At 43.8% G+C, this 17,703-nt stretch overlaps 1 protein-coding gene across 2 annotated transcripts; it reads right to left on the bottom strand.

Moving 5' to 3' along the window:
* Positions 1-58: 58 nt before the first annotated feature.
* On the bottom strand, positions 59-16,718 carry slc6a15 (solute carrier family 6 member 15). Of its 2 annotated transcripts, XM_029522695.1 has the most exons (12): positions 16,575-16,718; positions 14,635-15,173; positions 9,760-9,917; positions 9,521-9,647; positions 9,256-9,437; positions 6,369-6,479; positions 4,860-5,101; positions 4,469-4,667; positions 4,050-4,242; positions 3,117-3,276; positions 2,337-2,499; positions 59-1,934 (listed from the first exon to the last, which is right to left on the bottom strand). In XM_029522695.1, the coding sequence occupies exons 2-12, from the start codon at positions 14,933-14,935 to the stop codon at positions 1,548-1,550; spliced, it is 2,223 nt and encodes a 740-aa protein (XP_029378555.1). In that variant the 5' UTR covers positions 14,936-15,173; positions 16,575-16,718; the 3' UTR covers positions 59-1,547. The 2 variants fall into 2 exon arrangements, with proteins under 2 accessions (XP_029378555.1, XP_029378556.1); XM_029522696.1 differs by lacking the exons at positions 59-1,934; positions 2,337-2,499 and adding an exon at positions 2,550-2,916 and having other exon boundaries at positions 3,077-3,276.
* Between the last annotated feature and the right edge of the window lie 985 nt (positions 16,719-17,703).

Here is a 17,703-nt window from a genome sequence, read left to right as displayed (position 1 = left end):
TCTCATTTACCAAAAGAGGCCATTTGTAAGTTTTCCGTGCTGCAGCTGCGGCCATTGCTTTTTTTTTTTTTTTTTTTTTTTTTTTTTTTTTTGAACTACACCCTCTGAGCAGGTCGAGACTGCAGTGACCCACTATCGGAAAAATGAGGAATCAGACTGGGAATAGCTGGTTGTCACGCTAACCCCTGCTGGGAGAAGGAAAGAAGTCTGATCTTGAGCTCAGGTTTCTTCCAGACCGGTAAGTGAGCAGCTAATGCTTCCTGCTTCTGCTTACATCTTGTGTTCAGATGAACATGTTACCAGCTGTAACTAGTCATGAATCATCCATCTCACTATAATAACCTAAAGATAATATTAGGACTTGTTTTTCCTCTCTCTGAGGGTGAAGAACAGATGCTAACACGTGAGCGTAACTTCAGACGGCTCCTTCTAAAGTTAATGTTTCGTGATTTCCATTTCAGTTTTTTTGATGCAAATGACCAACTTCATTCTTTCCACAGTACGTGTTCTTTTCATTAGAAATATTTTAATTGTGTTTCAACTCCTATGTTTTATTTGATGTAATAATTACAAAAATAATTACATAGATGTTGAGAATCCCTTGGAATTTGGTTTGAGACAATAAATCACAAACATTAGTTTCATGGTATGGTGCATTGTTGTTGTTTTAATCATGTCTGGGGGAAAAAAAAAGACATTGCATTTAAAGCCATTTCATGAAAAAAAAAATATTTACAAGGAGGACTTAGTCCTCCCAAACACTGACAATACATTAGTAAAAAACAAAGAGATGAGAGTTAAAGATTTGAAGTAATGAACCTTAAAAGCATGGTTGTCTGATATCCAAACTATTAAGATAAATATATTTATAATATTTATATTATATTTACAGAATACCTTAAATTTACAACGCTCATCATGTATTCTATAAACAAATATAAATTACTTAGGCACACTTTTTTTCTCAATCAATCACGGGACTGGATTTCAAAGGCCATCCTCCAGATTGATGCAAACTTTTGCAAAGAGGAAATTCTTCACTCGGAGCGGCTGCAACTGCTCCTAATCTCAGTATTGGTGGCCCAGCAGTTAGGGGTCATAATGTACACAACCACTTTTTACAGCATTTCCCACAGACCCAGCCGCTGTCCCAAAATGACCTCCTGAACCTCGCTCCCTTTGCTGCCTCCACTGTGCAGACTCTTTTTCAAGTAGGCCTGGTGGACCATCCACCTTATTGCTTACACTCTTTCACTGCTGCAGGATCTGCAAGTAGGAGGGTGGAGGTGGAGGTGAGTTTGGGCAGCGGCTGAGCAAATGGGTCAAAGGGTCAGACAAGGATGATGTTTATTTTATTTTATATATATATTTTTTTTAGATAAGGTTCAGAGAAAGAACAAATTGAGAGCAACTACGATATCTACAAAGAATATACAGCACAAGTGGAATGTACATTGATGACACAGGCAACTAAATGCACGCAGTGGGGTGTAGGGGGAGGAGCGGCCAGCCGGTATGGCCGGGCAGGGCTTACTATTTCAGTCAGTTTATAAGTCCGACTCGGGCATATCCGGCATGTCTGCCATCAGGTAACCAATACCGTAACGGCCATTGGGCGCGGTGTCCGCATCTGGGGCGCCGCTGCCACCGCCGCTCTGCTTGCGGTAGATGCTGTTGCCGGGCATCGGTGAGGGCGCCTCGCTGGGCGACTTACCCTGGATCAGGCTGGTGTCGTCATCCTCCCCGGGTCGGGCGCTCTCCTTGATGATGCGGCCCTTCTTGTAGGACACGGTGGAGAGGCCGCTGGTGTTCTCGTCGATGATGTTGAAGTAGCGCAGGCCAAAGACCACGGGCACAGGCATGATGGCCATCACCACCAGGGAGATGCAGACGAAGATGCCCCACGGCGGGAAACGCAAGGTCTGCTCTTTGGCCTGGAGGTCACGCACAAAAAAAAAAAACAATTATTACATGTGGCATTTACTATTTGATCTTGTTGGAGCCTGTCCTACTATTAAAGTCTCTTTCAGGCAAAATAGCTTCAGATTACCGATGAATAGAAGCATTATTTATTCTTTGGGTTCATATTGTTGTAAATTCACTCAGATGAGGTAACTTCGCTGGACACATTAAGGGGAAGATGACTGTGATCAAACAGGTTTGTGAATGTCTGTTAGTCGACATTAGACTACACATCCTGTTGATTGTCTGAGGGTTAAAAGCTTTGAACCCTTAAATCTGCTTTTTACCTCATCCAGGATTACCAAGTGAGGGCTTGTACCTCCCCCCCATTGATCCTCGGTCTCAGGAGAGAAGAGCCGGAGACGTTAACTCACCTCTTCCTGTATCCAGGCACTGTAGCTGGGCGGCGTCATGATCAGCTGGATGAGACTGGAGCCCAGGAGAACCAGCAGCAGGATGGGCGTGATGAACTTCCACATGTAGTAGTAGAAGCGGAACGGCGTAAAGCCCAGCATGTCCTTCAGGTCTTCAAAGAACCTGAGAGAGCGGCAGTAAGGAACCAGCAGGAGGTGAGATCAAGTGAATTCACAACAGTTTCATGTTCTTTAAGAACGTGGTGACCTTTATATGTTATTTAAATGTAATTATTTTCATGCAACCATAAAGGCCAAATATAAACAATCAGTTGCTCCTGTAATACGTGGATTCGAACTACATTTCTTCCTGTGGTGTTTGTAGCTTCAGCTCTCTTCTGAATAAACCTGTCAGCATAGTGCTCGTGTTACAAAACCACAATAAGATAAGCAGAAGTCTGCCTCTGTAAACCCCCCAAATGCTATGCAAGTTTTTATACAGGCGGATGTCTTTTGGCAAACTTACTTTATTATAAAAGTGGACATATTGTATAGAAATAAAACAATTTTATATTTGAAGTATAGTTGGAGTGTCGTTTGAGACATGAGTGCTCTAACAGCGAATGAGCATGCAGCTTTCTTTTTAGCCATGATAAATTCAATTATATCTCAAAATACTGTATGGACTTTATTTGTAGTATTTTATTTAGGAAGTGTAATCTGCTCATTTTCACACACTCTTAGTATTAAGAAGTAACTGAAGGAAAGTTTGAACGACAGGCAGACGATGATGTTTCTTACTTGTCGATCCCGTAAACCCAAGCGATGGCCACGTTCTCCAGTATGACCACTATGAGCAGAGGCAGAGTAGCCGAGTAATCATCGAACATGGCCACAAAGTAGTTCCCTGAGCGCTGAACAAACAGGAGACCGATGGAGAAAGCCAACACGCAGCAGCCCACTGCCGAAGAGAAACAGGAAGTTAGTCACCACACACAAAGACTTGGAATACAAAGGATTAGGCAGGATTAGGAGGGACTGACACGGAAAGGTATGAAGAGCATTAACCTTTAAATTTGATATTTCTAAGTATAACTTTGAAATGGAATCGGAATTTCTGTACAATTCAAGTGCTAGGTGAGGTGATATTTGATTTGTTTCTCCCAACTTGCAAACAAACGGGATGTGTAGAGACAAACTGAGTACTGACTGTAGCTTGTTTATGTAGATCCTTTTAAAGCTGGAAGAGCAGGATGGCTCACATCTGTTCACTACAGCGTGGAGCAGACACTGAGCCATGAGTCTCATTAATCAGCAGCGGTTTGTTTGTTGCTTGTTCATGGTGGAGCGTTTAACCATCCACTTTTGAAGGAATTACTTCATGCTGGAAGCTTTGATTCCTGATTTCTATTTTTTTTTTTTTTTTTTTTTTTTGTCTTTTGTTTTGAAAAGCTGAATCCTGTCTTAGACTGTCTCAGGTTCATAGTTTGTTATAGTATAGTTCACACTTTGAACGTGTGTAAATTATTATTGCGACAACCCATCCCTCTGTGGAGAAACTGAAAGTCTGACTTCTTGGTGCAGAATCCTTTAACACGCAGAGGTTGATGTGAAACATCCTGCATCCGTGAGATTTTTCAACCATTACTCCCTTCATACTTCCTGCACAGGCCATCAGTTTGGACCCGACTGACTCTCAGAATCGGAGCCTGAAGAAATCATCTGATTATTCACCTGTAAGAAACTCCTTGCGGACTTTGAAAGTGTCTATCAGCGGAGTGAGGATGCCCTCGATGGTGCCGAACATGCTGCCGAGGCCGAGGTTGACCAGCATGAGGAAGAACATGACAGACCAGAAGGGCGAGGCGGGGAAGTGGGTCATGGCTTCAGTAAAGGCGATGAAGGCCAAGCCTGTGCCTTGGACCGCCTGTCCGGGGAAGAGACGAGCGAGTAGAAGTCAAAATCACAGAACTTATGAATATTAATTCACCTGTGATACTTAAGAGTTTTTTTTTTTTTGGAGTTTCTACATTTTGTGATTGCACACAGCCAGGCCAGTGTTTGTGTTGAGCTACACTAAGTAGCTGCAGCCAATAATGTGAAGCTTCTCCTTTAAATCGATATTTTCCAGGTATTTAGATATTTTTTTTTACCTTGTTGAGCTCCTCCTCGATGCTGCAGGATTCCAGTCCCAGTTTCTCATAGTCGTCCTCTTTCACCCCTCGGATGATCTCTGTCATCTGGTGATAGTCTTCGGCACTGACTTGACTAACCTGAGTGAGGTTGATGTGGTGGGGAATCAGGTTCGCTTCGATGCCATTACCCAGCAACGCCACAATCTTATTGGTGTTCCTAAGACACAGACAAAGATTTTAGTCTGATGAGCTTCACACTTTAAAACGACTTTCTCTTCCTTCTCCGAGTAAAGAATAAAAATGGATATTTCCCAGTTTGACTGTGGGGTGCGTCCACGTTTGGATCAGCTCTTTGACGGTTTACAGGAAACACAAAACATCTCAAATGTGAGATTCCACTTGTACTCACAGTGCGACACATTTGCTGTTCAGGATGTTGGCTTTGAAGCCCAGAACGGCGAACACCACCAAGGTGGCCAGCACGGAGGTGAAGAAATTAATAAAAGACACCAAGACGGCGTCGAAGTGGCAGTTGTTGTTCCGCTTGTTGTAGCTGGAGAAGGCGATGACGCCACCGAAGCCGAGGCCCAGCGCGAAGAAGACCTGCGTGGCCGCCTCTCGCCACACTTTGGCCTCCAACATGATCTCCAGCTGAAAACGGAGACAGACGTGATATTATGAGGCTGAAAACATCTGACCTATTAGAATACAATGAAAAAGAACATCCTGAATTTAAGCAGCGCCAAAGGTCCTGGAAGATGTTTGGTTTCCACGACACAACCACACATTTTATATTACACATCGTTATTCGTGTGTAGGCAGTGAACACAGTTCATAATGAAAGAAGACTGTAGTGTAATTGGAATTGTACCCTGCAGCTAATGTTCATATGATGGAGCGTGAGGTTGAAAATGGTAGAAAGGCAAGTCCCCCCCCCCCCACCTGGAGTGAAGGTAGTAAATACAAGCATCGGGTATTAGCAGATTTAGCAACAGTTGTTGTGCATGGTGTTGTTGGTGCTAGTGTATGTGTTTTGTGTTTCATGCTTTATGCTCTGATTCAGCACGACAAAAAAAAAAAATAAATTATCATACATCTACTGAGCTGCTTAAAAAAGGTGCCAACGGTCATTTTTTGTTGTTTATTGAATCGTGTTTTGCAGACTGACAGCTGGCGCCCCTGACAGTTTTCCTCCTGGTGGTCTCTCCCATCACCAACGTCTCAGGCTGCGGCGAGCGCAGACCAGAACACGCAAGCAGCAGGACTTTGATGTCCGAAGACGTTTGGCAGGACGAGTCGTTTGAAGTCGTAGCGTGTCAGCCGGCGAGACTGAGCAGACAAACGAGACGAGACGAGAGAGGCGAGCCTCTTCATCTGGTCGCTCACATTAAAGCTTTTGAGGAGCCCTGTTGCCGTGGCAACTAGATTCCGCAGCCCGTGGCGCCATTGGCTCGTTGCTGCTGAGGAGACGGCCTATTGCAGGGCAGATTTCATTTTTTGACTTTAGACGCCTCAAACAATGAATGGATTCACATACGGGGGGGGACTTGATTTTCAGTTGGGAGGAATAATACATTTAAGAATTAACTACAGCGGCCCAGAAAGCTCAACGCACTGGAGCTTAGGAAAACATATACACAACAACAAATAGACACAAACTCAGAAAACAGCAACACATGAGCTGCAACTATAACACAACAGAAGTATTCCCAGGAGGTGGTTGAAAAAAAGAAAAAGAAAACGTGGAGGTCACTTTCCTGCTGCTTGTTTAAATGAGTCAGTTCATCAGTTATCTGTTGTAAAATTCATCCTTTGTTGGTGTAGGGGACGGGATTATTGGACAACTTAAGGTAAATGAAAAAGTAAATGTTTGCTAAGGACAAACAGTAAAAACGTCACTCGTGTAACGTGTCATTACCTTGGGTGTGAACATATGTCGAATCCCGTCCACGGAGCCTTTCAGGAGCAGGGCCCGGATCAGGAAGCAGATCAACACCACATACGGGAACAGGGAACTGAAGTACATCACCTGAAAGCAGAACAGCTCACTGAGTCCAACAGCCTTCATCTTCAGTGAAGTGAAGAATATTTAAGTGTAACTGAAACTTAAAACAATAAAACGGCAAACCAGCCATCAGAAGGAACAAGACGTCGAGCAAAAAGCTTAAAGAATGTTGATTTTGTTAATGCCAGTGAGCCAGTTTGAGGACAGGTGAGTTTAAATTTGGGCCTGAGGGCCCCCCTCTGAATAGACGGGACTGACGACATGACTCAGCCGCCACACTGCAACATGTGTATTTACTAAACTATCTGCAGGGCGTGGACGCAGACGCTGGCTTTAGTGTTGAGTAATGTACAGTTGGTGAATCAGCGATACGGTGGTTTGTGTGTAAGCCCTGAAGGAGATGTCGTCACGTCGCATCACGATTAGGAACGGGATGGTGAGCTTCTTGGCCGGATGCTTTCACATATTTCAGCCAAAGTTCCTGAAGCAAACTGCAGTCTCTAATTTGCAGAATATAAAAGTATGTTTGTGGTATCTGACTCTGTTCAGTTTCTGAAACCTAAACATGTCCATGACCACAGGAAGTGACACTGGTGGCACAAAGGGACGCTGTTTATCGGTGACTGACTTCCTGCTGATGATCAGTCTGTTGACTATCACGTACATATATACATTTACTACATTTCTGTTTGTAGCTTCAGCTCTCTTCTGAATAAACATAGTGCATAGTGCTCTTGTTACAAAACCACAATAAGATAAGCAGAAGTCTGCCTCTGTAAAACCCCCCAAAAAAAGTCCCAGGCTTCTTGTAAAGGTCAAATTCTACAAACACTGCTATCTAAGAATTATTATTATTCAACAGATTTATTTTTTTATAGTTAAGATTTCACCATGATGAAATATATACGAGATTATAGATGACACATAACTTTACTTTCAATGAATGAATTACAGTATTTCCCAAATCTATGCCCCCCCCCCAACTCTCGATGAGCCAAACCCTGCTGGACTTTATTTTATTTCATTATTTTTTGGGCGCACTTGACAGTCAAACCAAACCCAAAGAGCGCGTGTAACCATGGAAACCACAACAGCCTGATCCCTTTCATACCCTCCCACCCCCAGACACCACACACACACAGAAACGGGACAAAAATGCAGATCGTGCTGGGGATATTCCTTGGAAAGAGCTTTTGTGTGAACGCGGGTGCAGAGAGGGCATTATTATTCTTTTATACCACACAGCGGCGATTAAACTTCAAAGTCTCTCGGAGCCGGCCCCTTCCAGAGAAAGTTCATGCCCATTTCTGCAGAGGCCGACTCAAAGGGCCTTCCAGAAACACCAGGTACTTGGAGGACGGCCATCTGGCCCCCGACTGCACAATTAACAGGTGGCCCATGTAAGAAACAACAAAAATACATTTCTATCCCTCTTTTTGCAGCTCGCTTGTGGAAGGACTTGATTTAGGCTGAAGCCTGTGGGACAACAGCGGCTGCGATAGTGTCTGTGACAGTGATTGTGGTTATCAGTGACATTTCTTGCCGCGCAACAGGATGTGCCAGACGGTGGAAATGAGGCTGTCTAGCTCTGCAAATCACTGTGGCAGAGGCCGAGATTAAAGCGCCGCTGTTGTTGAAGGCATCCATCTTGTTTTGTCTGCGACTGGTGCGGTGAGCTGAGGGCTCAGTGGACCTGAGTGTACAGTGGACAGCTGCTGGGATAAGACCTGAGCTGAGGACAATGTGTGAACCAAAGGTGGGAAAATTCATGAAGACGCTGACTTTCACTTTCCCCCAAAATATAGCAACCATCTAATGATAACCTTTTTTTTTTTTTTTTTCAAGAAAGTTTTGGCTGTTCACTTTTTTTCTTGTACTGTTTCTTATTAAAACAACATACTGACATTTTGTAACCTAACAGGATAATCTGAAGGACTAATAGAGTGAAATAAATTCTAATCAGTTTCATATTGAGAAAATATGTTGTCATACTGCGGAAAGCTTAATCATAATTTGAAAGGCTCACGGCTGAATTTTTTGAAATCTCAGGGGGTTTAATGAATTTTACCTGAAATAAACCTGACGTAAGATGTGAGGATAATACCGAAATCAAATAACTTCTACATCAAAAGCTTCTGGGAATGTAAAAAAACAAAACAAAACACGTTAGACCATTTTTCCAATTAGCACAGGCTTGACTTTGACCTTGGAAGAGCTCCAGCTAATGCTTGTCACATGATATGAGAAAGTATGGCATGATAAAAATCACCTGTTTGGGGGGGGGGGGGGGGGGGGACTAGAGTTGGAGTGAGGTTGTAAGTACAGCGCCAACCTTTTGCCTGTGAGCTAATCCTTCCGGATGCTGGTCACGCTACTGTCAGCTTACACTAAGTAAAGTTACTCTAATCTTAAGTAAGCTGGACCAAAAATCCCACACAAGATCACATGAGCTCCCGGGATCATATCTGAGGCTGAATAATTGGAAAAATTTGCACAGCCAAATTACAGAAGTCGCTCTCAGTTAGCTGTCCATATGTTTCCACTTCAAAGTGAGCTAATTTTGTGTGTAAGGGTTTTCAAAACACTTAGCAAGAAGTGGCTTTTTGTTTCTGACTCCACCCCCTGTTTTCAGGCACAACAGTCATATTTATGTACTTATCAAGGCCGAGTGGCCGAGATTGCACGGCAGCTGTGGTGGCCTTTCTTTCTTTTGCACCCGCATACACACTGTCTCCTCCTCCTCTCTTTACCAGACATTTTTGCCAGTGCGAGGAAAACCACAAATCTAATTTGTCCTTACCTTCCCAGAAGACTGGATGCCCTTGATCATAGCGAGGCAAACCATGAGCCAGGCAGCCAGCAGGCACAGCGTCATCTTCCAGTTGAGTCCGCCCCCCTCGGAGATGCTGTTGGAGATGTCCAGGGCCTCGCGGTACCAGTAGTAGGTGGTGGCCGAGCTCTTCTCGCACTCCGGCTCCACGTCTGTGGACAGAAAGGTTGGAGATGCATCTCAGAACACTCCAACGTCTGTGTGCATTTACACAGCAAGCACGTCGGTTTCTTACATGTACTGGTCTTGTTCTTGACGAGCGGACACTCGTTCCATGGCAGAGGCTGCTGGAAGGACTGGGAGAAGTAGAAGAGACTCCAGCCGATGATGACATTGTAGTAGAGCGCCACGAAGAAGCACACCTGCCAGGTAGAAGACGCAGGTTCACGTGACACACTATCGCCACATATACAGAAACCAACGTGATAATTACTGATTATTTATAATACTCAGCCTCCACAGCGTCAGACTCACCACACAGCTGGCGAAGCCGATGCCCCCGAGCCGAGGGCTGATGTAGTTCCACACCCCGATGCTGCCCCTGCGGATCCGCTGTCCTACGGCAAGCTCCAGGAAGAACAGCGGGATGCCGATCAATATCAGCAGGATGAGATAGGGCACCAGGTACGCTCCTGCCCGGGTGGGGGGGGGGGTAACAAACAACACAGACAGCGAGTTAGACTGGAAAGCAGCTGACAAGCAGACACTATCACACACAGAAACTTTAACTTTACTCTTGATGGTGACAAATGATATAAAAGACACAACTTCACCCAGATGGTATCTGTCTCATTGCCTCCTTTGAACACACACATCTGCTGATCTGCAGCTGTGGGTGTCCACCTGATACACCCCCCCCCACACCGCCTTCAGTGCAGTCAAACAATTCAGAAAACAGCCGAAAGACACTGTAGCCTGAAATTAAGTAAATTACTGTGGGGCGCGTAACAAAGATGACGTTCCTCTCTAGAATTAAAGTCTCAGAGTGAATGACTATCATCACGACAGACTGTAATATTGTGGTGGTGGGGGGGTTCGGGGGGGGATAAGGAAATCGGGCACATGATGGGAGGAAGGGAAGGAGAGAAACTAAAAGTCTTTGTTCCAGAGAAATGGCCAACGGTTAGATGTGTTCAGATTTTGCAACAATGAACCTTTTATTTTCCCGCTAAGTTCGAGGGGATGCACAACCTGTGCCGCACGTTGTGGCACACTTTTTCTTTTCCTGTCTTGAGAGTTGATTTGCAATGTGTTAGACCAATGTGCCAGCCACGACAGGATGTGTCTGGTATTGTTCACGTGTGTGTGTGTGTGATTGTGGCAAAATGTGGCCGGGGTGTCGCTGGAGCATCACAGAAGACGCCTCTTTTAGGTAAATTATTATATTTGTGTCTGGGCAGATTTTATTATCACAACTGTGAATTGGAGGTGGAGGTCAGTTTTCGAAGAGGCGACAAATTACAAGATGGCCAATCGAAATCAAAAATAAAACAATTTTTTTTCCTCACAACATCGAACACTATCACTGGTGGGTCAGTGTACTCCAGTGTTAGCTCTGAGTCTCTGTATTCTTTTTAAGATTAGTTTCATTCCTGAGTTTATTGTTTCATCTGGCCGGACGTTGATTCAGGTCCTTTCCTGAGTCCTGCTGTCCCTCCCCAGGTTTGGCTTGGATGGGAGTGGTTCGCAGACAGGAAGTGAATGTGTTGTTTTAAATGTGTGTAGACTTTTTGAAATGGTTTCTAATATTAACGCATCTAATTCGGGTTCACACAACTGTGGCTTCAACATCAGTAAGCATCAAATCCCGCTCTGGTCTCCTTTGTCTGTGAAAGGTGTAGTCTGGGACGTCCCGATAAAAGTCGCTGTCATCTTCCACAGACTAATAGAAACGTCTATGAGTCAAAGACTTTCATTATTTTTCACAGGGTGAAGCTGAAAATGCTTGTTTATCCAGTCCAGGATTATTAGTTTTGTTATGTGAAAAGATTTATAAAGATTGGTCGTTATATGGATTAAGTGTCTTCACAAAATGAAAATGGAGACACAGAGAGATCAGCGTGAGGGAGGTGAAGCACCTTAAAAAATCCAGCTCGGCATGTTTTTTCCTGGGCACTGCCAAAATATTCAATATCCTCAGGTGTGTTGAAATTCGAAGGAGTCGTCGTCTTTATGTTTGAACACAACAAACTGAAAATGCTCGTGTCAGATTTCTGTTCAGCAGCTGTCAGTTTATCTTTTTTTTTTTTTTTAATGCAGAGACACAAATAATCCACAGTGGGAGCGTAAAACTTCTGAAACTGATGAAATACATGATGCAAAAGTGCCCAACTGATGACAACTACAGATGACCTCACTTAATTTTACGTTGAATCACTCGGAACTCAAACTGGGTGCTTTTGGGGTTTTTTGTTTAAATGATTTTGTTTTGTTCTTCAATTTGTTGTACCTCTAATAGCCAACTGAAAAATGCAGAAGTATCGTGCATCACCAGAAATCTTTTTTCCTTTTTAAGTCAGTCTCACCACAACAATATGAAAGGACACTCGAAACAGTGACGGTAAAGACGTGAACACAACATACGACATGCATGACGCAGGATGAAAGATATAGATAAAGCACATACGCACACACACACACACACACACACACACACACACAGACAGACAGAGCTGCCCTCAGACCAACAGCTGACATTTTAATCTAATTACAGCCAAACACAGCAGGATGACCAGAGCTGTTTAAAACAGACCTGAGAACATGGCAGGGTCAGAAGAAAGGTGGTGATTAGAGCTGAACCCCCCCAACACACACACACACACACACACAGATACTAACAGATGGATCTTATGCTAATGATGCAAATGAACACACTTGTAAGACCATGATTCACTCAGCGGGTACACGCACTGTCGTGTTGCCATCACTACATGGACTTTAATTAATTTACTGGAGACCATCAACAATAGCTAAACCTGACCTGGAACCAAATCCTCACATTAAACCTGAATAATTCTATGATTTATCTTATCTGGACATCTTTTTTTTTTTTTTAATCTTGTCTCTGCACCACATGAGAACAAGCGCACACAAACGGAAAGAGAGCGAGAGATCTGAGCCTCCTGAGTCACTCAAACTGGCCCACATCTGAGCTTTCACAGTTCATGGACCTCATTTCTTAGACTCCATCGTAGTGGATTTAATAACTAAGATCACAGTCTTGTGTTTGTGTTTCTGCCACCAACGATCTGCACAAGAAAAACATGCCTTTCTTGTGACTTATTAAGATTGATTTGGGATTTGTTTGTTTGTATCCCGGATGGCGTTACATAACACACATGTATGAACAAGAACTTTCTGTACCGAGTACTGCGAAGTCGTGTTGGGCTACGTGGTTTGAAGTCAGTAACAAAAAGCTGTCATATTACACCACATTAAGGCAAATCTATGTAAAAAAAAAATCACACATATAAATCAATCAAATAGATCTTTGTCATTAAAAGTGTTGCCATTTCACACTTTGAAACACCATTGTTATGGGTAAAATTTAATAAATTGTGTTGCTAAGAGAAACAGATTCCATGCAAATGCCAACACAACTGGATTGCTTAACCGTAACATGCACAGACATGGGACTGTCCCAACCCAAATGATTGTACTATGATAGTGATATAACATTTTGCGTAATACAAAGAGTAGTGATGAAACGTCCTTTTGTATTCTAATTCCCAAGGCTTTCCTTGGACCTGTTGGTGTCTGTCAGGCCCGATGAGGCACAGCACCTGATAGTAAACCTGACTTTGATTGAGAGTTTCTGTGTCGTCTGGACAACCTCTCTGAGACGGTTTCATTTAATCAGCTTTTCTCCAGGCAGTCAATGGCTTTGCATAATCTCCAGGTGGGCAGCGCTGCACCTTTTCACCTTCCCAGCAGCACGGACACATTAGATTATACACCCTGCAGTCCTCGTCAGAAGCCACTTAGGTTGTGCATAATGCATTCTGGGAAACAAGGTTTTGTCTGCAGCGAGGTCGAACGTTATCATTGCAACATTTCACTACAATCCAGAGTGTGAGAACAGCTCACAGAATAATTTACACCCTGTTTACATCCGTAATATTCAGTTGAAAACAGGTTTGGCTGTTTATGTTTGTCAAAAGTTGCTGACTGCCATGACAGGCCACAGAGCTGTCTGGTTCTGACAAACCGGTAAACATTTTTTTCCATCGTTCTCAAAGCGCACTTAAAATCAAGCAGGCTGCACAAAAACATCACAGTGTGAAAGCAGCGAAGGACTGATCACGATGAGTATTTTTAGTGTCCAGCCTGGTGATGAATCCTGACAACAGCTTAAAGCTACGATTCTGTTCACCTGCAAATACATTCAGAGGAGACAGGAATAAATGCTGTGTCTATTTTAGGAACCCCGCCATGAACAGATGTTTAAAAATGGGCTCGTCCACGCAAAGTAGAGTGTTAAAAGCTGCATGGTTATTTTGTGAATCTGGGACCTAAATATCATTCTGATACACATTCGAGCGACTGAGAAGTGCAGAAGAGGAAGAATGCTTCTGGTTTCTGAGTATGAATGGCAAGTTCCTGGCAGATCTGCCTTGTTAATATGCAAATAAGACACACCACACACACACACAAAAAAAAAAAAAAGAAAAGACAAGAAAGAGAAGCACTGACAGTGAGACCAGTGATATTTGTCTACAAAAGCAGAGAGACATTTTCTTATTAAAAACAGAAAGATGTGCCACCCGAGAGAGAGTAGAAGTTGTCTTCTCTGTAGTTTGGATCATGCTTCCACCACGATACTCATCCTGAGGTTTTTTTTTTTTTAAACAGACAAACTTCCTCGTTCACAGCTCCATTTACTTCACCTCCACAACTACCGGTTTTGTTTGGCTGATCTGTTGCTTCCCTCGCGACTTGTTTCACTAACTTTTGTGGAGCAGATGTTATCATGTTTCAAATGTCATTCGTTCATCTTCTACCTCTAATCCGTTTCTGGGTTGTGTGGGGGTGCGGGAGCCAATCCCAGCTCACTCTGCTTGAGGGGCGGGGCCCCCCTGGACAGGTCAGCAGTCCATCACAGAGACAGACAGAGACCAACAACCACTCAGACCTACGGACAGTTTCGAGTCACCCGTTAACCCAAACATGAGGAAGCATGGAGACTCCACACAGAAAGGCCCCACTGCCCTTTTAGCCGGAGCTGAACGTTTTTCAGTTCCCGGGCGATTTCTTTTTTCCGAGGCAGTGAATCATACTGGAAGGACATGCTGTGATGAACTCAAAAGCACAGAGCGAAAGCGTGAATGAGAATGGCTGACAGTAACTCACCCCCTCCGTTCTTCTGACACAGGTAGGGGAACCTCCAGACGTTGCCCAGGCCTACAGAGAAGCCGACCTGGGCCAGGATGTACTGGAGCTTGCTGTTCCAGGCCGGGCGTTCCTCCTCCTCGCCGTCCGAGCCCCCTTCCTCCACGTCGCACTCTTTCCCTTCCCCGTCATGGTTGTTGACGATCAGCGAGCTCTTCTTGAAGGAATTGTCGCAGGCGTCCTCGTTGGAAAGCAGGTCTTTGACAGACTCTGTGACATCGTCGTCAAGCTCTCTCTTGACGGCCTTGCTGTTTTTGGGCATTTGATAAAGCAATCAGGGGCGAAGGATGGAAAGTCTTTTCGTTTGGCGGGGCTGGAAGAGCTGAAAAGTCACTTTGGTTTTGTTTATATATACGTGTATATATAAAAAAAACAGCTTGTCTTTACACAGCTACGAAGTTGGATGGCGTCTGGGGTCAAAGGCCCGTCGGGGGTTTAAAGACAGTTTGTAGAGATTGGGTGGTGAAGTGCTTTATTTCATCATCATCATCACCGAATGTCTGCAACAAAGAGAAGGGAAAAAAAACACTGCAGTCAGTGAACAGCAAGTCAAAGTGAGAACCGAGAGGGAGGAACCACAGTCTGATTGTCAACCTTCAATTTCCTCCCATCTGCCGCTGACTGACAGAGAAAACCCAGAAAACCCAGCGGCCTTTTTTTTTTTTTTTCTTTACACAGCGCACAAACTAAACCTGATAGAAAAATCTGTCTCTTCCTTTATTTCTTTTTTTTTTTTTGTACACTCTTTTATCTGACTGGGTGAAGTCCGCACAAAGAATTAGTGCTTTATCCCGATGATGCTGAGTTATTTCTCACATGGAAATCACATGGGGGGCGAATATTTTCTCTGTTGTTGTTCTTCCTGATCTGGGACGAAGAATGAACAGAACAGTATCCCAGACTGAGAAACTGACAGGTTGAATTAAATTATGGAGACTATCTGTTTCCTCCCCTAAATAATTAAAGGGAGAAGCCATTTGCATACGAACCCAAACAGCCTTTTATCCTCCTGCGGCTCTCTGGGGATGGGGAAAGCCCCCCCACCAGACTAATACCCTCCAACCCCCACCATATATGAAAAGATAACAAGTTTCAGAATAAAGGCAGGACTCGCCCTGCAGGAGAGGCGATGTGCACCACACGTGTAAATAAGAATGATCGATGCTGTAAACGGCACTGATGGGTGGGGAGGAGGGGGGGGGGGGGGCATCCAAGGGTGGGGACAGTGTCCACCAAGGGGGGGGGGGGGGGGGGTAAGGTGCGCAACATTATTCTATTTTTTTTATCCTATCTCTCATCATCCCTCATTTTTCACGATATGAAAAATACGATCGTGCTGCGGAAACGACATGCAGATTAAGTGATTCATAGATTTCCTTTTTACGCCTTCCAGATTAGCCTGCTTTTCGTGAGGAGAGGGCCGTCGTTTCATTATCCAGTGAACGCAACACAGCCTCCATTGCAGTTATCATAGAGGCTGGAATAATAATAATAATAATAATAAATATTATTATTATTATAATTATTATAATTATTATAACTGCTGCGTGAAAATAAGGAGATGGGTGCATTTTTTTTTTTTTTTTTGCCTGCCCACAGAAGAATGTGGAATGATGAGTTGAACAATGAACCAGTTCACGATGAGGAAATAGCTGATGAGGAAATTAAATGTAAAAATAAAAACCAATAGTAATAAAATAAAAATAAGAGAAGAAGAAGAAGTGCTCGGTGGTTCTCTGTCATCCGCCTCATTTAACGGCCCTCCAGTCTTCATGACATCCATGTGAGCTGTTTCATCATCACCGTCAGCCTGTCTGTCTCCTGCGCGCACTCACGCACGGACGCTCGCACGCACGCACGCACGCACCATGCGGGGCTTTCTGCCTCAAACCCGGACTCACCTGCGCGGAACCAGTCTTCCCTCCACCGGAGATGAAGCTCGTCTCAAGGAATGAAGTTGTGAGAGCACATGCAGGGGGCAGACATCATCGCCTGTGTTCTGGTCCTGATGCTCTGCTGGATCCGGCTCAGTCAGTCCGCTTCATATCAGCCGGAGCCTCGGCACTCCGGAGAGGAGGGGGAGGACGGGGGGGGGGGCGGCCAGCTCCTCCTCCGGTATCAGCCCGGTACCATCCTGTTTTTATCAGCTCTATAAATAACCCAAAGTAAATGAGACGTTTCTAATCCAAACAGACGCGGATTGAATCTTTTTTTTTTGTTTGTTTGTTTAAAATTGGGATGATCATTTTGGCTTCCCCCCCCCCCCTCCTTTTCTCCCATTTGGTACGCTCCACTATGGGGCTGTCTTAAGGATCGAGGCAATGTGCGTCTGTTTATGAGCGCTCATTTCACTCCCCGGGCTTTTGATTCGTGTCTGAATTAAACCCATTTATCATCGCTTCATAAACTCAGCGATTTGGATTGTAAGATTAAAAAAAATTATCTTTAACTTTAAAAATAATAACCCCCCCCAAAAAAAGGTTGGTCCGCTTCGTCAAGGTCGACATCAGCGCGTCATCCAACGTAACCTATGAGGGAATAAAAATAAATAAATAAATAAAAAACCATTTACATGTAGGCTAGACAAGACTGGCATCTGACTCAATGGGGAAATTATTTTTATTTCACAAATACACCTAACATGTCAATGATGTAAGAAATAAATATTCTTTTAAATACAGCGCAGATGTTGGACAGTAACACACAAACAGACTGATACTGAAGGAATGTAAAAGAAACACAATAAAAAAAAAAAAAAAAAAAAAAAAAGAGCACCTCCTGTACCAAAATATTACATCAGTTCTACAGAGAGAACATGAAGCTGAACTGGCTGCCTCTTATGAAGCCAGAATGAAGTGACGTCTAAGTGTAACATTTTGTTCTCATGAGCTTTCATTTTTAATTTCTACAATTCAACAAAATAGTAATAACAATAATGGTGATGATAAGATGCTATGATTTATTTGATGTGTATTGTTTCTTTGCCTTAAGCTATGACAACATATTAATTTTCATTCTTATTCATTCATT

This window comes from Echeneis naucrates, chromosome 16 (genome assembly GCF_900963305.1).
Source record: "Echeneis naucrates chromosome 16, fEcheNa1.1, whole genome shotgun sequence".
In the NCBI taxonomy this organism is placed as follows: Eukaryota; Metazoa; Chordata; class Actinopteri; order Carangiformes; family Echeneidae; genus Echeneis; species Echeneis naucrates.
The sequence above is the reverse complement of the archived record's forward strand: the minus strand, read 5'-3'. Positions and strand labels throughout refer to the sequence as shown.